This window comes from Corylus avellana, chromosome 1 (assembly GCF_965113065.1).
Source record: "Corylus avellana chromosome 1, dhCorAvel1.hap1.2, whole genome shotgun sequence".
NCBI lineage: Eukaryota > Viridiplantae > Streptophyta > Magnoliopsida > Fagales > Betulaceae > Corylus > Corylus avellana.
This window is the reverse complement of record NC_142490.1, coordinates 48,194,498-48,216,653: the sequence shown is the minus strand read 5'-3', so window position 1 is coordinate 48,216,653 and position 22,156 is coordinate 48,194,498. Positions and strand designations below refer to the sequence as shown.

The window sequence follows — 22,156 nt, the reverse complement described above, 5'->3', positions numbered from 1 at the left end:
TCTTGCCGAGACAAAACATGATATCAAATGTTGTTACGGAAGACATTTTCCAAAATCAATCGATTACGACAAGGCCATCCAACGTAATACACTGGCTGCTAAATAAGAGTAGGCGTAAAAACAAACAAAATACAATATATAGATGATCATCAGAAATGAAGAAGAGTGCGCACCGCTTGCATTTTCACAATTAGCAATCCTCTTCAACACAACTATTGATGAATGAAATAACTGTTGGATTTACAATCAAATACACAAGACATCATAAAGGATTATACAAACATCTCAAATTTTGAATAATGATCATGGACGTATTATAAAACAAGTCTGGAAAAGAGGAAATAAGTCTAGTATCAGACCCATAAAAATTTTAAAAAAAAATTAAAATAAAAAAAAAAAAAAGAAAAAAGAAAAAGGGTAAGCATAAGACAGCACGAGAAAAGTAGACACTAGACAGTTTGTTTTCAATGTAGCGAGTGAGATCTCAAACTTCAACTGCAACAGCCTCCAGCTTGAGAAGAAGAGCCATCTCTACCACCTGATGGTCCTGGGATTCCACCATATCCGACTTTTATTCCATAAGACTGCAAACAAGACCAAGACTAGAGAATCAGCAAACAACACTATCTACACCTCTTCAACATTGCTATAAAAAGCAAACATGGTTCCATGTCATATGCATCATTATCCGATATACCCACTTTATATTGAAAAGTTAAAATTAATTTCCAAAATATCATCTCACAAGCAATAAGATGTCTCAAATAGGAATTATTACGTCAACACTTCAACATCCACATTTCTCCGACAAACATCTTGAAATGCACCAACACAGAGTGAGATTCTACAATCATGCCCTCGTCATCCAAAGGAACCATTCACTGCTACCATACTGAAAACCAAATATCCTCCTAGACAATTTACTAAACTTCTGAAAGATAAATATAAGATGTAAAGCAGAGCAGTAGACAATGCCTAGATTTGGAAAAGAAGCCAAAGGACGGGGGGAAGAGAGAACGAAAACTAACCTCATTTGATACATCAAAAACTCCATCCTGAATCTTCTTGTAAATGGTAGCAGCTGTTTTTATAAATGCCTGCACAAAAATTATTTACTATAAAATCTGAGAAAGGTATAGGCAACAAACCAGACTAAATTCCAACATGTGTACTCACCTCCTCAACATTCTGAGCAGTTTTAGCAGATGCCTCCATGAAAATCAATCCATGCTCCTTTGCAAACTGCTCCCCTTCCTCCGTGCTCACAGCCCTTCTGTGAGCCAAATCACACTTATTACCAATAAGCATTATAGTCATGTTTGCGTTTGCATGTTGCCTTGCATCTTCCAGCCAGCTAGCCAAGTGATTAAAAGTCTCCCTCCTGAGAGTAAACAATCAACATCATTATCCTAGTTCCTCATCTCAACTACATGGCACAAAATGGTACAAGAGAACCATAGAATATGTGCGTTTATGGGATTAAAAAAAAAATTTTTAAATCCCAAAAAATGTATGCAACATAACTCAAAGCACGTTTATGTGCACTTCTACATGCAATAGTCAGAAACTAAAATCTGTATGACTTGCAATTAGTTAAACCAAGCAAGAACCTTTTAGTACCTTGCCCCATTAGATTGTGGGATTATCATGCTACTTTCTTTGCCAATACAGGCTTAATTTGTACAGAGTTCTGTAGGGCAATGTAAAGTTCTGATGATTTGCTTGTTTGAAAATTATGAATGTTATAAGAGCACAATACAATAATTTGTTCTGCATGTTAACAACATGATATTTACATTCCCTGGGAAATTAGTTAAATGCTAACTATATAGCACAAAGTCGAACAATTATCCTTATTTTGAAACAAAGTCAGTGAATTCTCAATTTAAATGAAAACAAATACCTGGTTATATCATAGACAAGCAATGCACCAGCAGCCCCTCTGTAATAGGACCTTGTAATAGATCTGAACGATTCTTGACCCGCCTGGAATATTTCCAAACAAACTTCAGCATCTAAAATTTTGGTAACAGAAAATCCAAAATTGAATGCCCTAACAAACTCGCAAAAAATTTTAGACAATCGGTACAACTTCTACATATGTTTGATTGAGAAATAAGCAATACCTTCATGACAACCATGAAGCCAAATCTTGACAATGGATTAATGATACGATTTAAATGGTTAATTATCCGATTTCTTGCGCTAAGCTAGACATTTACTTTTGAACCGCTTCCAGTAATTTACACTAGGATGTAAATTCTAAGTATTCTAGAAACAAATAGACGCAGTTTTTGAATCTCAAGCAATTATGAATAGAATCTAAGGGGGCTTACGTACTAGTTGAATATTTGCAAAGCAGGAATGAGAGAGAGAGAGAGAGAGAGAGAGAGAGAGAGAGAGAGAGAGAAGCAAACCGTGTCCCAGATTTGAAGCTTAATTGGCTTGTTGTCAATGGTGATCATCCTGGCCCCAAACTCGACACCAATGGTAAGGTCGTGCACCGGCTGGAACCTCTTGTCCGTGAACTGTAGCAGAAGACATGACTTGCCAACCCCTGCGAAACAATCAAAGAACAAATTGGATCGAACAACAATTAACCAAAGAACGATCACACAAGAATAGTTCGATTGATACCGAAAAGAATCATACAAAATTAAGATCTTAAACCACAAAATTCGAGATTGGATAACTAAATACCGGTGTCGCCGATGATGATGTACTTGAAGAGGTAAGCGTATGACATCTCTCACTATCTTCGCGCGCGCTACGCACAGAGATATTTAGATCGCTTCTACTCCTATCTTCAATCAATCGCTAAATCTTTTGAAAAAAGATTTTCGTTTAACTTTTGAATTTAAACTCCAATATATATCTCCGGAGAAGGAAAAGGAAAAAGCACGGATAGAGAACCCGAAAGAGAAGAAACAAATAAAGGAAATTCCAGCGAGGCAAACGCGTCCACTAGTTGTCGTATATTCAATCTCCTCCGTCCATTCATTCTTATACCACCGCCGCATTATGGGCCGTACCTGTTTTCTTAAGCCCAATATTAGAAGCACAAAGTTCTCTATCAATTGGATGTGAGGAATTAAAAATGGACGTGGACAGTTTAATAAGTAAATTGATTACTCACAAAAAAATTTAAAAACTAGTTTAGAAGATATTTTAGAAGATAATAATAATAAGTAAATTGATTTAGTTTTAGAAGATATTTTCTCAAATCAGTTTAGAAGAAAATTTGTTTAGAATTTTTCTTTTCTAAGCAAATATAAAGCAAGGAGAAAATGGGCTAAAGATATTGGGCTGGCCAGTTGAATCTTGACGCAACAGGGCCGCTGTAACAGTCCATGCGGCTTCATATTGCTTACACAAGGTAATCTAAGATTCCAAGTAGCAACCACAAATAAATAAGTGAAGATGGAGATTTCAGATTAGTGAGCTGAGTTCTATCTCCAATGGTGTTCCGACACATTTTCGTTTCTGAATTCGTTCACTTTTTTTTTTTTTTTTTTTTTAATTATTATTATTATTTATTTTAAAGAATATATGATTTCTGTATCACGTACAGCACAAAGTGAAGGGTGAGACCTGGCTAAAAAAAATGAAGGTCTCAATAACATATAACAATGTCCCAAGAAGTAGTTGTGTGATGAAGTACTAGTTTCAAAAGGTTGTCTTCATCTCTGAAGTCAAATCCCTCCACCTTGGAGTTTACCGAACATGACTTGGGCTTGGCGCTGGAGTATGCTCCGAATTCACCTGCTCCTCTCCCCTTCACATGTATTTCACAGTTGGAAGAGTCGCTAAAGAAGTCAATTGCATCAATAGCTCCACCAGAGTTATACATATTTATTAACCCAATTGCTGCAAACTGAATCTTCTGATTGTAAACCTGCACAAAACCCAGAAAAGATTTCAGATTTCATAACTTATATTTACTGTTGAGCCCAGTATGAGAAGCCGAACCTTAATAGGAGATACTGTAAAGACATCACATTGCAGTACTTTCAATGTGACGTCAAACTTTTCTCCCTTTGGTAATCGCAGTAGAGACCCTGAAATTGTAAATATGTTTGAATTATCATATCTTAGAAAGCTGAGAATTGCTTAATGTTGTATGTATTCCAATGAAAATATACCTGTGCTGAAGGCAAATACCGCACAATCTCCGGTCCACAGCTTCCCAGAAACCTCTTCAAAATACTCAATATCTGCAGGAGAGACTGGCCCAGATAGCTCAGAGCTAGGATCTTGTCCAGTATTATTTTCCAGCAAAGGCCAGCTTCCTGCTCCTTGGCAGTTGAAGACGCCTAAGACTCCAGTGCATTGGTTCAAATTCCAGATCTTCAGAAGACTATGATAAGTCCAATGAAAGGTGGTCAGGAAAAATGATCTATACTAAAACTACTCACATTTTATACAACTTAAGTGGAAGGTAAATACCTCTTCCCGTCCATAACTGGGTCGGTGAATAAACAATCACTTGTTGGCCTCCCTGGAAATTTAGCTCTGAGCACTGACCCATCAGGAAGTACCAGCCTTTTAAGAACCTCGAAATCATGCTGGCCAGGCTTGTCACTGTTATCAATTATGGCATGTAGTAGATTCGTTATTTGGGGTTCTCTGTACATTAACAAGCTTCTGTATCTCCATGGTAAGATTTCTTACCTAACATAGACTCCGCAACCTCCCACAGCTCTTGCAGCTGCATGAAACTCAGCTGCTTCGTGGCGGCTCTGACAGTTTTTTTAACAATTCAATTTAAACTGGAGTAGGCTAAGCAGTAAAAAATTTAAATACCGAGTAGGAAATGCCATACATAGAACATGTCCCAATCTGGCACAAAAACTTCACCAAGAAAAATGCTGTTGAAAGCCACGGCAGCTATGTGTAGTGTCTGCGTTGTTGGGTTGCTTGGGTAGTAGTCATCGGATGCTCTTGTAATAGCACTTCTTTTTGAACTGCATTATGTGGTAGCAAATGAATTAGCTAGAGAGGAGTCCTTTGAAACAGGCCTATCAACTGATTTGTGGTCCATGCATTTTGCATTAATTCATGAATTTCAAATCTGTACATGCATTTTTCAGAGTTCATATTTGCTTTGTTAGAAAAGATAAATTTGGCAGGACATTTTAGTGCAATAGTTATGTACTGGTAAATGGAGTCCGTGCTCTGACCCATGCAGCAGATTATGCTGTTGTCTTGGAAGTTGGCGGCTATAGACTCTTCAAGTGCCTGTTGGAACCGTCTAGTAAGAGAAACTCGACCTCCTAGACCAGTTGAAACAGTTTCCAGTATGTTCTGAACATCAACCTTAACCCCATCTACATCCTGTGAAACAAGATATTTGTGTAGATCATCATAAAACTCACATATCTTAGCAGGATCTATTGTACCAATGCCATACTTCTCCATACAATCCATAGATAAATCCCTCATGTTTGCCAAATTCCCAGGAGACTGTATTGGATATATTAATTTTGGATTATACTTTTTGGTTCCTGAGGCATTTGGAAGAAGCCCTCCCCAGTATCCCAAAAGGGCATGCCATACATAGACGTACCTGAGAGTATCAAAAGAAGATAATGAAGATGAAATATCTAGAAGACAGAAATGAAGAGAAGAAATTAAGATACTCGTCGGGAAGGAAACTGAATATTGAAAACACATTGGCAGTTTTACACCTGGTGTGTGTGTAGGAGAGTTGAGTATGAACTAGGCTGCAACATCCTTATGCTACACATCCTTGGTTCTCTAAGATTTCCTTTGCAAATTTTATTTTCTTTGTTCTTTTTTAAAAGGCAGTTTGGAACCTTACTTAAGGCCAAAATTCCTCTTAATCTCTGAAACAAAATCCTTTAGACCAATTGGTGCCTTGCTTTGAGCCTCATTTGCTGTTCTCCGAAACTTATCATTTTCTTCAATGCTGACTAATCTGCCACCAAACCTGTTGGAGGAAAGAAGAAGTAAATATGCACACTATCTTGAACAAGTGAAATATGGATTAACTGACTCTGGCATTCAACATATAAACTCTATCGTGCAAAAGTGTAATATGGATTAACTTACTGTGACCCTTCAACATATGGCTCCCCTTCTTTTTGGAATTCATTGGTTGTATCTTGCCAACCATCATCTATTATCAAAAATCTTGCTGGAGTGCCTCCCTCGGATAAACTGGCAGATATAGAAGGGAAATTAATAAGAAAGAGTTTTCAAAAACCTGCAGGAGGAGTGACAAAAAAAAAAAAAATGGCTCCATTGATGAGGAGGAACAAAAAAGAAAAGAAAAAAGCTAATCCAGTAAAAGTACTTCTCAAGGGAAAATCAAGCTGCCGCACAAACTCGTAGAAGCAACTTGTGATATATGGGGAAAGGAGCAAATTTTAGACTACAATGGCAATGCCAAAATCTCATATAACCGGTTCCTCATATATAATTGATACATCTTACTCAAGAGATATGAATGTTCACTAGAAGCAACATCCGTATGACAGCATAGCAGTAGTTTCCTTATGTAGGGCACAAAACCATCCAAATTGCTTGATTTTGCCCTTTGACCATACATATATGAGATATTTATGTCCTATATAATATCCCCAATAGGAGGAAATTAAGTTTCTTAGAGGTCAATTTCATTCCCCCTCAAAGTTTCCAGATATCTGTTTTAAATGTTTACCATGTAAAAACCAGAATCAAGAATTATTTCATAATAACCTTCACCTATAGGTATAGGTGCTTTTATCATAACCAGAAGTTATTTTTAAGTCTTGATTGAAGTCCCTGACAATATAAGTGAACTATCGTGACATACATGAAGGAACTTCCAATAAGAAGCTTTTATATAGGTATAGGTGCTTTTATCACAACCAGAAGTTATTTTTAAGTCTTGGTTGAAGTCCCTGACAATATAAGTGAACTATATCGACATACATAAAGGAACTTCCAATAAGAAGCTTTTATATTGTAGATCATTTTAAAACTCTGTGATTAAAGAGACCATGCATGAAAAACTAGATTGACCTTTTAAGGCCATCTTTAATTCCTTGAGGATTAACTTCTTGGTAGAAGGCGTCCCAGGTGCACCAACCAAACCAATCTAACATTCCAGGCATCTGCATCATAAAACCGTCAAAAGAACATGTTATTAAGGTTGCTAATTATATTCTATTGCTTCTTGTAATCACAACTTGACTAAATCCAGAGGCTATATTTAATTGCCTGCTACACGAAATTGGCTGATTGACTTGCCTGTTTGGTTTCCCTAAGTGTAAAGGTTCCAAGCTGCTTCTCCAAAATCCTGCATGTGATCAGAAGTGTGTACGAGGATAGTCACCATAAATTGGTAACCAGCTTCTAACTACAATGGGGAAATGTAAGCAGCCAGCCAGCCAGCCTAATAATGGTGATCTCATATGGTTTATATCTCTGTCTGCTGCTTGAATTCACATAAGACAGGAGTTGCCATACTACAAAGCTAACATTATAAGTGCCATAGCCCCAAGTAATTTCAGAAATTTACTTAAACTTGAAACCTAAAGTTTTCTCGGAGAGCTGACCTACTTCATAGATTCATTGATCAGATCAAATGGATGGTTTCCATAATTCACAAAAACTGCTTTTAGGGATTCTGAGGTGACTATAGCTGGGTCACCTGTCAAAACACATAGAAAGTCCAAATCATCAGACAAGAATAAGAGAGAGAGATGAGAACCAATTGGTAAGTAGAAACAAATTGGTAATCCTTTTTTTCTCATCTTTTTTTTTTTTTTTTTTTTTCCTGTTAGAAGGAACAGAATGTTCATTCTTGTCAACCTTCAGGCCTAATATGCTTGTGGCTGCCTAGCGCCTTTATCCAATTCCTACTGAGTTCAAAGCCTTAACCTAGCAGAGCTGAATTGGATTGTCCTGTAGTATATTTTATTGGTTTTTTCTTTACATGTTCGGATTGGTGTAATAGATAAGTCAGTAAGTACCAAGTAGCATCAATATCTCATCTCATACATTTTCTCAGCAAGTTTATTTTAACATTGTATAGCAAAAGTGCTTCATCATAATATGATCGATGCAATAAAAAGAAAGAAACAAAAAAGGGATAAGCACAACTTCAAACTCTTACCACTTTCAACGCAGAACTGGAGTTCATTTGATGAGTTCCCCTGCAAACTGCTTCTAAAATCACCATCTAGCACAGGCAAGAAAATGATATAAGAAGTTGCTGTTTCATTAGATGCTCCAAAGTCTGGTGCTTCCCTTACTTCCAGGAGCAACATCTGAGTTTCAATAGGAATATCGCTTCCTGAATTCCCCACTCGTGGTATCATCCACCACATTTTAAATCTAAATATAGACAGTAACCTCACATCCCTGCATCACGAAAACACAATGTTCCATTAAACTTGTAATTTGGATCTCCATTCTCCAAATGACACTCCCATGGGAAATCAAAATATAAAATTTCCTGAATCCTGTTCATTACCATTAACGATTAAACAAAGAATCGCTGCAATTTCCATTAATGAAATGTATGGTTATAGCTATCTCCATTACCAAAACCCTAATGATATTTCTTTAGAGGTATGGATGATATATCATAACTAAAGTGAGATTACAGGCTCATTTTGATATTCACTGAAACAATAAAAATTGGCGGAGATAAATGGGTCAATATCAATCCGTTTGAAAAGTTCAAAGGCTAAAAAACTAAGATGAAAAGAAGAGCGCGCATACTCGATAACTCCAAGCTTGAAAACATGTCGGGAAGTCGCCTCTGTAGAAGTGGCACCCACAAAAGCTGAAGAATTGGTCAATGGTGTCACTACCACATTGTCAGGCACTTCCTTCAATGCGACCTTCTCTTTAATACTAAGAGTACCATCTTTAAGGACGGGCTTTGTACTGAGAAACATGGAATGTCTGCATGCCTGCAGTGGCCTGAGTCGACGGCGGCCCCCATGTGCGAGAATCCTCTGCTTTGAAGCTAACAAGGAGGAGAATCGGGCAGAGTCAAGTTGTAGAAACGGCATGGGTGGAGGTAACACGGTGGTGTGAATCATGGCGGTGGTGGTGATAGAGTGAATTGTATTGCAAAATAGACCGTTGGGAAAACCGTTATAACATGTAAGGGAGACACTGTAGAAGTAATAGGTTTGGAGTGGGGAGATGATAGGATGAGGCAAGCCTTTGCCTCCGTTGGAAAAAATGAACCTTTATAACATGTAAATATTTTGTATGGGAGAGATATTATGTGATGTGGGTTGGTTCCAAGTTGATAGGAGGGAGAGACTCAAGAGATGATGGGATCAGGCTAGCCTTTGCATAATGGCCACATTTAATTTCCCACTCTTGTGTCTTTTTCAATCTTCTATGGACATTACATTTTCCACTTGCTTGGGGTTTAGGCCACCACTCACATATCTTCTTTGTATTGTATTGCAAATTTTAGGAATTTCAAGTCATCTATAAACTATAATCGCCTATTCTAATTAATATCCCGAATTAATCATCTTGTAAGGGTTTTTTGAATAATATTTGATTCAAAAAATATATTTTATCTTGTATGAAATTTAGGAGGCCAGTTTAGCTCCATCCAAGTAGCCAATCTATTTTCTAATGGATTTTATAATCAATCCGTAGTAGTCTTCATAGTGTATTACTCCAATCCCAGATATGGTGCAGAAAAGGAATGGCAAACACATTTTGATAAAAACTGAAATAGTATTAAAGTAGCCACAAGATATGGCTATATCTCCTGTTCTCAATCAAATCACCATTACTAGGCCAAAAAATTGGACAAGAGAAAAAAAAAAAAAAAAAAAGAAGAAGGAATTAGAGAACAAATCTAATGAAGTTTTTACTGCTATCAACCAAAGGCTTAAAATCCTGATTAATGTTAACCTATCTTGCTAATGACATCTAAGAGGCAGCAGTAGCAACTACTATTGGACTCCTTACGTAGTGCTTGCCATCCGACCAAGTTAGCCCTCCAAATACGTAGTTTTTAGAAACCCCATGTCCCTTGGCTTCCAGGGTCAAACTAAAGCTCTTCTCTTCTCCAATTTGATCAAATTTCAAGATCTCAGGATGAACATGAACTGAAATTCCACTTGGTTCTCGGACAAGAGCTGAATAGGTGCCTGGTGAACCGACATTCTTCAGCTTTCGAGTCACAGTAACAGACCCTGAGAGTTTAGGGACTGTTATGGATGGATAGTTGAAATCCAGAAGACTAGTTGCCTTGGGACATTCATAAGGAGCCCCGGAAAAGAGTTCAATGGTGGTCTGATTGTAACCCAGATAGCAAAGAAAGCCCAAATAATCCTTGGCGGTTAAGTCATAGACCAAGCCAGGATCCATGGCACGGTTTGGTCGCATGTGGCCAGCACCATAATTAAACGGGGTTGCCTTCACAAAGGATCCATTGCGAATGGGATTCACAGTGTTATCCCTTGTTCTTGCTGTAGCAAAACATTCACAAAGAAATGAGGTACAAAAACAAAAACAAAAAGCAAATTCAAGATTATGGAATTTCTTAAATGCAGAGGTCTTTACCGCTTGTCATGATTGCGGATCTTATTGCAGATGGGCTCCAGTCAGGATGGAGTGTCTTAAGGAGACCAACAACCCCAGAAACATGAGGGCAAGACATAGATGTGCCAGACATCATGGCAAAAGGAGCTATAGGTTCTTCTGTTGGGGCTTTTGTTTCAGTGAAGGCAGCTATGATATTCACTCCAGGAGCAGTAACATCAGGCTGAACATTGAGGTAAATTTTGAAATGGAAACAACAGTTACTTAAATATATTGACGACAAATTGCAGTGGAGGAAGCACAAATAGATAGCCTTAAATGATGGCATTGGCTACTTAATTGGTAGCGAATGAGAAGGAAAAATATTCAGCAATGTCAATCAGTTCGTATGAAATTAAATTCATTTTTTGCGCGATCAATCCCAAAACATTACAAAAGAATCAATAATGGATTCATGGCCAAACCTTGAGAATCTCGGGTGTAACAGTGTTAGGCCCTTGGGACGAGAATGCGGCCATGAATGGGGCAGGCTTTGTGTAAAGTTCTGCTGCTGGGGCCGTTATAAATGCCAATGGATCGCTGTTAATTCAAAAAAATAAGTGAGTAGAATGGAAAAAGAAAATGTTGGTCTTGGAGAGGGCGAGAGACTAAGTAGAATTGTTGTAAACAAAGACACAGAAAAAGAAAGAGAAAGAGAGATACTCAGTAGAATTGATGTAGGCAAAGACAGCAAGACCATCTTCATAGTTAATATGTGATGCTGGTAGTACGTGGGGATCAGCAATAATGTCATTACCATCGAGCTTATCATTGCAAAGAATCATCCCTACTGCACCAGCAAGAGCTGCTTGTTTTCCCTTGTCCAATCTTGCAGTTACCCCCCTCAGACAGGCCAAAATTTTACCCTTCACCTTTTCAGGATCCAGCGTTCCCCCCTTACACAGCAAACTGAATATCAATTAATAAAAGGCTTCAGTTCGAAGCTTTTAATTGAAATTTAAAGAGGAAAAGAAGTGAAACAATTGCTTCTTACGCGTCATTAATAGAGGCATTAGCAGCTTTAGCCTGTGCAGGACTAATAAGTGGGTAGAATCGATCTTCTGGCAAAGGTTTAGACAGGCTTTCTCCCTGGTATTACAGAAAGTCTTAAAACAAAACTAGATAAAAAAAATAAAAAATAAAAAGAGTAGGAAGAAGATGTACCATGAATCGCATCCCATTGCGGAGTTCAACAAAAGCTTGGAACTGTCGATCCAACGTGCTTGCTCCAACAGTTATCATCCAAGGTGAAACATTTGAGACAGTTGCAGGTGTTGGACCAGAATTTCCAGCTGAGCCTACAACAACAATACCTTTCTTAATAGCATGGAATGCCCCAATTGAAATGCCGTCACTAAAATACTCGGTCGGATCGCCGCCGAGAGACACCGAAAGCACATCAACCCCATCATGTATGGCCTCATCAAAGGCCGCCAATATATCAGCATCAACGCATTCAATGGTAGCATTAATTTCTGGCCAACACACCTTGTAGGAAGCGACTCGCGCTTTAGGGGAACCACCTTTGGCAGTTCCATTAATGCCCACACCAAACACATTTGCACCAGGAACAAAGTTCCCCCCTGCTGTGGATAGCGTGTGAGTGCCATGACCATCATGGTCAACTGCCGTCTCAAATGAAGAGTTCTGTGGCCCAGCAACCGAAGCATAGCCTTTGTTGAAGTATTTTGCTCCAATTAGCTTCCTGTATTGCATTTTCACACCAAGAAAACAAAAAATCCCAAGTGAACAAGATTTCTCTGTGTATATTCATCAGAACCAATAAATAAATAAAATTATAGCAAAAGTATGATGCAAGTTTTGTAAAAAGAAAAATGTTTGAAGTGGTAGTCAAGCAGACCTATTGCAGAGGACTCCTTCACTGGAATCACTTTCACAGAATCCTTTCCACTTTGATGGGATGGGTCCAAAACCTTCATCGCTGAAGCTATTTGCTTTAGGCCAAACACCTAGAATTAATACCACATTTCAATCAATAACAAAAAGGAGAAAATTTATCATGAGTTTAGTCTAATCCAGAATTTATTAGAAGGTTGAAGATTATGTGAGGTAAGGGGGCACACGTATTTTCAATTGAAGCCAAAGATTTAAGGGTCCAATTAATTAGGACTTCAATTATGCTGTAGATGCTGAGAATTAGAGTAATTACCAGTGTCAAGAGTCGCAATGATTGTGTCTTCACCAAACCTGGCCTTGTTCCACAAGGAACTGGGATGAATAACACCCTCTTTTTCCAGTAACATGAAATCCCACGAATGAGTTGTGTGTAATTTTCTTCCTTGGCTTAAGAAAACCGACACAACTTTTGGATGCTCTGCAATGCCAGTTAATATTATATACCTCACCATCTTGAATTATTCCTAATCAAATATACAGAATGAAGGTACTGGGTATATATATATTTTCTTTATTCTCACTCGCAATTTCAGCTGCCTCTTCCTCTTCAAGGTGGGCAGCAAAACCATTGATATGGTTTTTGTACGAGTAGATAATTGCATCCTTGGCCCTCTCGTGGCTGCATGGAAACAAAGTCATAAACAAATTAATTTTACATTAATGAAAAAGAATTACGAAAGAACAAGACGTAGAAAATCATAATATAAACGTTACAAAAATACCAATTAAGTTGCATACCTTCCCAAGAATGATCCGAGAAAGTCAAAATGAGAATCAGTCACCCGATCAAGATCAGCTGCAGAAACCTTTGGACCATGTGCATGGGATCCCAAGTAGACTATATAAGACTATATCAGAGAAAAAAGAAGAAGAAAAGATGATGTTAGTTTTATGACCATGCATGCAGAGAAAGCAAAATGAAAAGTAGAGAAGATACATTGCCTTTTTTATTGCAAAAGCAGGTGCTTGGAACAAAGAAAAAAGGAAAAACAGAAAGAAGAAAACTGAAAGCTTGGAAAATGACGTCTTTTTTTGCCTGTTAAACTTCATGGAGGAAGAAACTATGTTCCTCAAGGATAATCGCACTTGTTATTTATAATAAAATCGCAATATCAAATGCATGCCCTAAAACTAGGACTTGAGAGGTAAAGTCGTTGACAGGAAAAGAGTCCCTCTTATGGATAAAACTCGATCTGCCATATATAAGAAGCTATTAGGGGACATTGCCTTTTCCTTTCAAGAAATTTAAATAAATTTGATGCACATGAATGTTTAGGAGCTTATCAAGTAGTAATTAAAGAAGTTTAAAGTGTGTTGCAATTGAATGAATATACACTATCTGTCGACGTTGATACAAACTATGACTCTGACTTTGATACAAACTACAACTCTTGCTGACAGACCATATCTTATCATGGGTTGATCAAGATTATCACGTTGCTGCTATTTATTCGGTGGTCTCTCTTTATCTTCATCTACCTAAATTACAATTAAAGCTCACTTAATTAGCACCCAATGCAACAATGCAACACGTTCACAATCCTATATTGCATTGGAATGTTTAACATAGCTAAGCTTGTGACAAAGTTGTTATCTTAAATGAATATAATTGACCATTATTTCGTGATTATATATATATATATATATATATATATATATATATATATATATAATTTTTCTTCTTTTCTTTATCTTTTGCTGCCGACCAAACAGGAACTTATAATTCAACTTATCAATTTCTAACGAGTTTTATTTTTATTAAAAGAACATAACAACAAAACGTCAATATAATCTCCTATTTTAATTTTCTATTAGTACATCGTTTACAAGTTACGACTCCTAGGAAGATTAATGGCAACAAACCTATGATTCCTGCAGGTTCAAAAATCGAAATGTCTTTGAGAGCCTGAATCAGTCTCAAAAAGAAATTAAAAGAGAACAGAACTTCTAGTGTCTCCATAGAATAGAAGACCAACTACATTAATTATCAAAAAGATTCGAATCACAAACATATATGGAGTCCTCTACATTTGGTGTTTTGACTTTTTTTGTTTTTGTTTTTAGGGCCCGTTTTAGGATTGTTTTGGGCTTAGTTTAAGTGTTTTGATATGAAACTCCTTACTAAAACAATATCATTTTGCTATACTTAGCTAGGGAGAAAAGGATAGAGAGAGTTTTTTTTTTTTTTTTTGATAAACTGGCAGCTTTCATTTTATTAAATATCAAATGAACAAAGCATTTCGATAAACTGGCAGCTTTTATTTTATTAAATATCAAATGAACTTTTTATTAAATATCAAATGAACAAAGCATTACGCTCTGATACAAGAATCATGCTAAAGACATTCAGGGGTTCGTGAAACCACGTCATAGTCTCCTCCTGCATCGAGGCCAACCTAGCTAAAGTATGAGCTGCTTGGTTGATCTCTCTGCGTACATAGACCATACTCCAACATGAAATAGTTGCTAATTCAGTACGGATATCATCAACAAGGTGTCCACTACGGCTCCAATCCGATTCGCTAGAATTCACGGCATCAACAATTATTTTTGCATCACCTTCTAGACAGACATGCATGTGTAAGCCCCATCTCCCTTGCCAACTGTATGGCCATAATGGCAGCCACAGCTTCCGCAGCAGTTGCAACTGGCTCAAGGACCCCTCTTCGTGTAGCACTCCTAGCTGCTAACAAGCATCCCTGATGATCCCATAATAGGTCATCATCTATAGTCCATAAGCCTAAATTAATAGGTTGGGTCTACTTAAAGTACATTAATTACTATTTTTTTTTTTCATACTTTCTTAATATGAGACACAAATGAAACTGCCTCTGCCTACCCTACCACTTTAACTGCACGGTCCACACCGCCGTAAACGATTAGTAAAAAAAAAGCCAACTTTGGTTACATTGTATCTAATAATTGCCCGTTTGTGTGGTCTTAGTCTACACCACCATAGTAATGGAGGTCACACACATACGGCAGTCAGTGAAACTAGCTCTAGTAGGTTTTTTTTTTTTTTTTAAAAGAAATATTTATTTTAAAAATTTTATCAAGGGAATTTTCTTAAGTGAATCTTATTCAAAGCAATTATCAATTTTCACCTTTTAAAAACTTTTTCGAAACCAAATCTCCATTAGTTAAAAATTGAAAAACAAAATTGTAACTTGACTATTTTTTTAAAATAATTTTATCTCCAATCTTAACCAATTACTGATATCTCTCCATAATCCTTCTCCGTCTCAAAGTGATCTTGCATGCCGAGACTTTTCAAAAGAACCGAGTTGGCCACTAACAATAATAAATGTTGATCCCAACTACTAATAAATGTGGTCTCCTTATAATAAACGTGGCATATTATTGTATTTGTAAATTTTAAGACTGCGTCACACCGATGACGTGATCATGGAACCAAATCGAACATCACAATGATCACATTCGTGGAGAAATACGTACGCTTACTTCCAACTTTCGGAAATAAATAAATAAATTATTGAGGTTCTTTGAGATTTGATTTTTTCACCAAATTACTCTCTCAGTTTAAAATTGTTAGGTTTTAAACACTTATTCACCTTCTTCAAGGTGTTGTTTGAAATTGTTGAGCAAATTTTAACATAATGAGAGATTTGAAAATAGCTATATATTGATCAGGTCACGATTTCATACATAAAAAAATGCGATTCCAAATCAAATTAAAGAATAAGAATTGTTTGAGATTACGTTTTAAAAAAATTGAGCAAAATTTTAAAGAATAAACTGCAAATTTTAAAATTTAAACTGCGATTTTGCTAAAAGCTTAACTGCGTTTTTAAAAATCACATGCATATTTTAAAATCATAAACCCAAATGGACCTAGCTAAGAAGATATATATCCAATGGAGCGATGAAATAAAAGAGATCTCTACCATATTTTCCCTTATAAATAAGGCCTAATATTGTCCCAATAATTACATAAATAATAATAATTTCATAGGAATAAACGCAACCAAACTTTCTTTTATTTTGTTCTCCATATATAGGACCATATATATCCAACAAAACTTTATTTTAGAAAAGGCAGGTACATCGATCGTAGGAGAGATGAAACGACCATTTTCTTAATATTCTCAATGTTAATCGATCGGTACGTAAACCCGATTTGATAGGTAGAAGAGACTAGAAGAGTAAAGGCCTGGATATATAGGTAGAAGATCATAACTCATAAGAATACTAATGCTCATCAATGCCAACCTGATTTGATACAGACGCCTGCAGGATGAGCTGATAACATGCTTCGAATTTCTCTTTGTTGAATTGATGAAGAAGAGTGCAGAGTTTATTCTTGCAGAAATCAAAGTCCATTTCCTTCATCACATGCAGCGCTACGGCAGCAGCAACTGTGGATGGCTGATAATGCACGAATCTCAAATCACTGAGCAGAGAAATAGAAAAATGCTCAAATAAGGCCGTGAACTCCATAGCACGTCTGTGATCTGCGGGCGGGGATGTGTTTTTGATTATGTAGCTCAAGAAAGAAAGTGGGATAACCGGGTTCATCTTCCATTCTAGCAGAGAGAGCACCAAAAGTTCCATTTTTTGGATTGATTTTGGGCTAAACACAAAGCTCGATTTCTCAACTACCTGGGATCGGAATTTTAAGTGGCCGGGAACCATACGCATGTAAATCAATCAATCAAGTAAATTAATTATTAAGGTATATATGAAAGAGATCGAGAGTTTACTAATAATTACTTACTTGTAGATCAAGGAGAAGAGGAACGTGGGTTTCGGCCACTTTGGCTGCTAAAGAAAGACAAGCGAGTGCAGCCAAGTGCAGCATCCATGGCTTCATGTCCCTCCACATGTGCAAGCCGAGCAGAAACCGATCAAGATAGTTAACCGATAAAACTGCAGTGAAGGCGGAGAAAGCATGGTAAGAATTGAGAGCCAGGATCAACTGCAAGGCCTCCTGACGAGCTGAAGTGATAAGATGATCAGGATCAGATAGATCTACGCAGCAGCAGCTACAAATCTTGGGATGCGTCTCGTTTTCCTTGGATAACAGCATGTGGAGGCCGTGGGCTTGCCCAGATTCCTTGTCAAGCTCGTCCACCTCCACCAAATAATTATTCCAAGCTTGTGCTTCTGGGCGCTCAACATTAATACTCCAGTAATCTTCGTTGCAGGAAAGGTGGTCGTCATTCACGAGACCATCTGCAGGCAACTGATTAAAATTTGGTTGCTCTGGACTTGGAGTGATCATAGTTTCAATTTTCTCTGCTCGATCCACTGTCGTCTGGACCGGACGCTATTAATATGCTTTCGTTGTTCCTAGCTACTTCTTACTTAATTGATCCAAGATTAATTAGGAGTACTTAATTGTTAGAAGTTACTACGGTACTACCCATATTAATCCATTTATTAATAAATATGTTGAATTCTAAAGCCTTTTTGTCTGGATTTCACACCGACGACCCTTTTAACTTTTGAGAACCGAGATATAAATGCATGTACACTAAGTTAGATATTCAATCAATAATTAATAATAGCAGTCTGAGATGTGAGATGTGAGATGTGAGATGTGTTGTGCCTAGATCTCCTCTTTCGTTTAAAATGTTTTGGGGGAGTCCCGAAAAGAGAGGGAAAAAAAAAACTATTGTTAATGTTACCTACCTCCATAAATCAAAAAATAAGCCAAAAAAACAAACGAGGAACAAACAAAAAGAAAGATACTCCAGTCCTGATTGACTTAGAACTTGGCGAAGTCAACCTGGAATTGAGCCACGTGCTATCATTATCGATTGTCTGATCCCTTTATCATATAATTAAAGACCGAAATAGACCAAAGCAATTGATTCAATTTTTGTTATGCTCTTATTTTAGTTTTAGTTTTTTTTTTTTTTTTTTCCCCCATTAATTACCACTTCCCAATACTTTTTTTTTTTTGAACCTTTGAAGGAATAAGTTGTAACGTTTCCTTTTTATAATAAAAACTTCATACGAGTAACGATCAACGTTATTCCCACCTTGTTGATTTTTGATTATACAGTGGAATACGCGAGAATGCCACCATAGAGGATGGGCTATTGGTCCAATGTAAGCCCACCTGGGTGCTAACAACACGAACAGGTCCAGGCTGAGAGCTAGGAAAACAAATCCATCAGCTAGGGACCTCAATGCCCCAATATTCCCGGAAATAGGCCAAAGCCCGATTGAAAGGAATCTTGGTTCGCTGGTCAGGATAAGGGCCACCTTGAGCGGTTGGGTTTACAATAAACGTCATCACCTTCACCTAATAATGCCAACCTACCACATGATATAACATACGCACACCGAAAGAAATGACTTTGATCTAACGTTGGGCCTAGCACTAATAGCTCCAATGCTCTGCCCAGTTAGTATAGGCCTCAAACTTAAAGCTCACTAAAGCCCACTAAGATCGCCATTTCAACAAGTCCCTATTTTATGAAGGGACACTCTTTTCAAAAATAAAGGCATATAGAAGTATTCTCTATCTCACAAAAACTCTTCACTTTATATTTCTTTATTACCCACTATACTAACTTAATTATTAGAGTGTGACGGAGTTGGATGACTTTTTTTTTTTTTTTTTTTTTTCTTTTTAATTTGCAAGAACTCCATCACCAGTTTAGGTTAACAGTTCGAAAATTTGTTCTAACAATTTAAATGGATTGTGAGCTAACATTTCATAAGTTTGTTCGTACTAATTTGGGATGGTGAGATGAGCGTTACAAATTAATTGCAATCAAATTTGTAGTATAGAGTGAACGTAACAAATGATTTTTTTTTTTTGAACACGTCCGTACAAGAGAGATGAGGGGGATTCGAACTAGTGACATCTGCTTCATTAACCTAATAATTACCTTGTGTTTGCATTACAAGTTACAAAGGGCCGGGCCGGGAATCTTGTTAAAAGAAGAAAAAACATTGGGATTCAATTATTTGCTCATGATCATCTTGCGTAACTCAAAGACATTTTTTTCTTTCACAAAATTGATGTTAAGTCATATAGTTATTGAACAAAAACGTACAGGACCCACTTGGGCCACTTCTCTTAACGTTGTTCGGGAGAGGCTGTCTCGGTTTATAATTGCACCTTGTTCGAGCTTTACCCAACTAAATAAATAAATAAATATATGAATGAATCTGTCCGCACTTGGTCAAATTTCGCTGTTAAATAACCAACCTCATCTAACGCATCCTGCATCACTGGCCTTGTCTTATTCAATGGTTTTGGCCCCGTCTAAACACCATCAAAATCCGTTAAACAAAACATAAAAAATGATTTACAAGAAGAAAATGAAGGTGCGTATACACAGTAATATTCAGATAGAGGTCAAAGTGAAAAAGAAGGAATATTGACCGAAAGTTAATTTGATAGGGGGGTGAAAAAGGGAAGGAAGATAATCCAAAGAAGCCCACCTGTAAAACCCAGGCAGCTTTGGCTCTATCTATGGAACTATTTGTCAGACAGAGGCCTTGGTTGCCGTCTTCTATAGGACCTGTCCTTCTCCTACCCATGGAGTTTCTTTTGTCTCTACCTCTCCCTCCTCTGCTTTTTCTGTTTCAACGACTCTTTGAATCCATGCCTACTACTCTTTGCCTCCAACGCTACAGAAAGCTATCAAAAGGAAGCTCATCAAACCTATATGCCTATAGCCTATATATATATATATATAGGTATACTGTATTGGGAAGGCACAGAAACGAGATCCTGCTACTGCTTGTGCTTCCCTCAAAACTCCCTAGCTATGATGTTCTTCTCTGCATTCTACGGGTATGTTCTCCAAGTCCTATAATTATTTTGGCTTCCTAAATAGAATAGGGTTGATTATCGGTGAACTCGTAGATTTTTCGACATCATTATCCAAATAGCTAGTCCAAAGTGGGGCGAGAAGAGAATTTATCTATTTTGCTATATATATATATTTGTTTCTGTATATATATAATTGTAGTTGATATGATTCTAAATGCTCTGGTGATGCATACTTTCATAACTTGGTGTGCTTTTGCAGGTTGTGAAGATGAAAAATGAAGAGACAAGTACTCTAGTCTAGTGTTTAATTTGTCTGCTGCAGATATGCTTGCCTGGCTCCCTGAATGCCATCTAAGAAGCTTGCCAAAGAGTGTTGGCTACCTTCCTACTTGGCATGAGGGGAGTCATGCAGGCCCCAACCAGCAGACGAATGTACAATTGCATTAATCCAATGAAAAAACACGTATTTCCCAATTATTGATGCTATATGCTGTTGGTAAAGTGAGATAGACTTGGAGGTTGTTGAAGGCAGATTTAAATATGATCCGTGTTTGTGCAGATGGATATCATATTAGTCTTTGCATATCTTTGTGTATTAATAATCAACGGATGGTACGTGCCTCATGGAAAATTTTGGATAGGGTTTGAAATTTTATAAATTATAGTTATATATATGTGGCTGTGAATTAAGTAGTATAGTTTTAATGCAGGCTGCTGGGTGGGGTGGCTTTGGCTTTATGTTTAGAGTGATGAGTGAAAAAGACTGATATCCTCCGGTCAAATAAATTTGTTTTTGTCCATGATCAACGGCAGCTAGCTAGAGCCTACACCTCTTGTTCATCATACCTGAATTTCACTCTCTTCGGATAGGAGTGCACCTGCCGATCGATCGAACAAGATAGTCCGGCCCCGACCCGGTAACGTACGTACGTACGTAGAAGCTTGGAGGCTTTGTTTTGTTGGAAGTTATTTGTAATATTGTTTGATTGTGCAATGTACATTTCTTGATTGAGATTGTTTTTTGGTTGTATTTATTTGGGTTTTGATACAAGTAGTCATGATTCTTGTATGACACCCCGGAAAATGATTTGAAATGCTAAGACCCGTATGCAAGTGTCATTATTCTTGTACTTTGGGAGACTTGAGAAGTCTGAGGCTAGCTAGACCTGCTTGGGTTGCCAACTTTGACTGGGCATCACACTCACCAAACAACAAAGACGTGCACAGTTTCCACCCACTCGAAATGGGCCAGTGAGGGTATTCAATTGCCACATGATTTGATGCATCCATCGTCTGGGTCGTCCTTAATCTGCTTTTATGCCAACTCAATAATTTGAAGCCGTCTTGGAATTGAAGGGTAGCTCAATTAGTTAAGTGGAGGTTACTCGTTCAAATTATTCTTCTTCACTCTTATACATACATGTCAAAAGTAATAATAATAATAATTTCAGGGAAATTCGTAGCTCTTTACCTTTTTATACAAATTGCTAATATTTGTGATAATTTTTCTTTTTATATATATATATATATATATAAATAAATAAATAAATAAAACAACAACTCTTGTTTCTCAACCGAAAGAGAGAGCGTACACCACCATATACATTACCTCTTTCAATAGCGAAAGAAAAAAAAAAAATCAGGGCTAGTTCGTCAATGATTTTTAGGACTATTTGCATTAACAAATAATTCAAATTATTCAACATATAAATTATAAAATACTCCCAAAATACTGATTTTTTTTTTCCTACTTAAATGTGTGGGCAAGCTCTTAAACACTAAGACTTCACTTCACCTCTCATGTCATGTCATGGAGTAAAGTTACAAGGATTAGAATCTTCATTGTGTTCATCTATTGGTGATTTTAATGCAACGGTTCAAGTTCTTCATCTCTAATTATCTAATTTTGTA

The 22,156-nt window shown here is 37.1% G+C and overlaps 4 protein-coding genes and 1 long non-coding RNA gene across 5 annotated transcripts; 1 reads left to right on the top strand and 4 right to left on the bottom strand.

Moving 5' to 3' along the window:
- Positions 1 to 109: 109 nt before the first annotated feature.
- On the bottom strand, positions 110 to 2,940 carry LOC132170529 (ras-related protein RABB1c). Its single transcript, XM_059581537.2, has 6 exons — positions 2,701 to 2,940; positions 2,418 to 2,557; positions 1,904 to 1,986; positions 1,177 to 1,381; positions 1,029 to 1,097; positions 110 to 584 (listed from the first exon to the last, which is right to left on the bottom strand). The coding sequence occupies exons 1-6, from the start codon at positions 2,744 to 2,746 to the stop codon at positions 492 to 494; spliced, it is 636 nt and encodes a 211-aa protein (XP_059437520.1). The 5' UTR covers positions 2,747 to 2,940; the 3' UTR covers positions 110 to 491.
- Positions 2,941 to 3,566: 626 nt separating this feature from the next.
- LOC132171028 (putative galactinol--sucrose galactosyltransferase 2) lies at positions 3,567 to 9,179 on the bottom strand. The gene is made up of 14 exons (XM_059582229.2): positions 8,734 to 9,179; positions 8,123 to 8,370; positions 7,567 to 7,657; positions 7,255 to 7,303; positions 7,027 to 7,118; positions 6,073 to 6,180; positions 5,822 to 5,950; positions 5,156 to 5,566; positions 4,823 to 4,964; positions 4,672 to 4,739; positions 4,447 to 4,581; positions 4,143 to 4,357; positions 3,970 to 4,058; positions 3,567 to 3,895 (listed from the first exon to the last, which is right to left on the bottom strand). Exons 1-14 carry the CDS (start codon positions 9,057 to 9,059, stop codon positions 3,614 to 3,616), a joined length of 2,385 nt encoding a protein of 794 aa, XP_059438212.1. The 5' UTR covers positions 9,060 to 9,179; the 3' UTR covers positions 3,567 to 3,613.
- A 600-nt stretch (positions 9,180 to 9,779) lies between these two features.
- LOC132171671 (subtilisin-like protease SBT5.4) lies at positions 9,780 to 15,748 on the bottom strand. The gene is made up of 13 exons (XM_088516017.1): positions 15,704 to 15,748; positions 15,049 to 15,188; positions 13,432 to 13,525; positions 13,228 to 13,337; positions 13,011 to 13,108; positions 12,743 to 12,907; positions 12,434 to 12,542; positions 11,737 to 12,277; positions 11,567 to 11,661; positions 11,236 to 11,481; positions 10,998 to 11,112; positions 10,555 to 10,756; positions 9,780 to 10,460 (listed from the first exon to the last, which is right to left on the bottom strand). Exons 1-13 carry the CDS (start codon positions 15,746 to 15,748, stop codon positions 9,919 to 9,921), a joined length of 2,502 nt encoding a protein of 833 aa, XP_088372143.1. The 3' UTR covers positions 9,780 to 9,918.
- An 804-nt stretch (positions 15,749 to 16,552) lies between these two features.
- Positions 16,553 to 17,731, bottom strand: LOC132172752 (cyclin-D3-2). The gene is made up of 2 exons (XM_059584317.1): positions 17,225 to 17,731; positions 16,553 to 17,109 (listed from the first exon to the last, which is right to left on the bottom strand). Exons 1-2 carry the CDS (start codon positions 17,729 to 17,731, stop codon positions 16,699 to 16,701), a joined length of 918 nt encoding a protein of 305 aa, XP_059440300.1. The 3' UTR covers positions 16,553 to 16,698.
- Positions 17,732 to 19,949: 2,218 nt separating this feature from the next.
- Positions 19,950 to 21,364, top strand: LOC132172025 (uncharacterized). Its single transcript, XR_009439104.2, has 2 exons — positions 19,950 to 20,266; positions 20,505 to 21,364. It is a non-coding gene; the product is annotated as an uncharacterized LOC132172025 (long non-coding RNA).
- The last annotated feature ends 792 nt before the right edge of the window (positions 21,365 to 22,156 follow it).

What these genes read in the sequence shown, in the direction of transcription:
- LOC132170529 (XM_059581537.2), bottom strand. Translation starts at nt 2,746, where the DNA reads ATGTCATACGCTTACCTCTTCAAGTACATCATCATCGGCGACACCG. An exon ending in AGCTTCAAATCTGGGACACG is followed by an intron (nt 1,987 to 2,417) that starts GTTTGCTTCTCT and finishes GAAATATTCCAG; the next exon opens with GCGGGTCAAGAATCGTTCAG. An exon ending in CTTGTCTATGATATAACCAG is followed by an intron (nt 1,382 to 1,903) that starts GTATTTGTTTTC and finishes GTTTACTCTCAG; the next exon opens with GAGGGAGACTTTTAATCACT.
- LOC132172752 (XM_059584317.1), bottom strand. Translation starts at nt 17,731, where the DNA reads ATGATCACTCCAAGTCCAGAGCAACCAAATTTTAATCAGTTGCCTGCA. An exon ending in CTCTTCTCCTTGATCTACAA is followed by an intron (nt 17,110 to 17,224) that starts GTAAGTAATTAT and finishes TTCCGATCCCAG; the next exon opens with GTAGTTGAGAAATCGAGCTT.
- LOC132171028 (XM_059582229.2), bottom strand. Translation starts at nt 9,059, where the DNA reads ATGATTCACACCACCGTGTTACCTCCACCCATGCCGTTTCTACAACTT. An exon ending in CCAGTTCTGCGTTGAAAGTG is followed by an intron (nt 7,658 to 8,122) that starts GTAAGAGTTTGA and finishes GTGTTTTGACAG; the next exon opens with GTGACCCAGCTATAGTCACC. An exon ending in GGTTGCGGAGTCTATGTTAG is followed by an intron (nt 4,582 to 4,671) that starts GTAAGAAATCTT and finishes AATTGATAACAG; the next exon opens with TGACAAGCCTGGCCAGCATG.
- LOC132171671 (XM_088516017.1), bottom strand. Translation starts at nt 15,748, where the DNA reads ATGCAAGATCACTTTGAGACGGAGAAGGATTATGGAGAGATATCA. An exon ending in AGAGGCAGCTGAAATTGCGA is followed by an intron (nt 12,908 to 13,010) that starts GTGAGAATAAAG and finishes CTGGCATTGCAG; the next exon opens with AGCATCCAAAAGTTGTGTCG. An exon ending in ATCCGCAATCATGACAAGCG is followed by an intron (nt 10,461 to 10,554) that starts GTAAAGACCTCT and finishes GTTTTGCTACAG; the next exon opens with CAAGAACAAGGGATAACACT.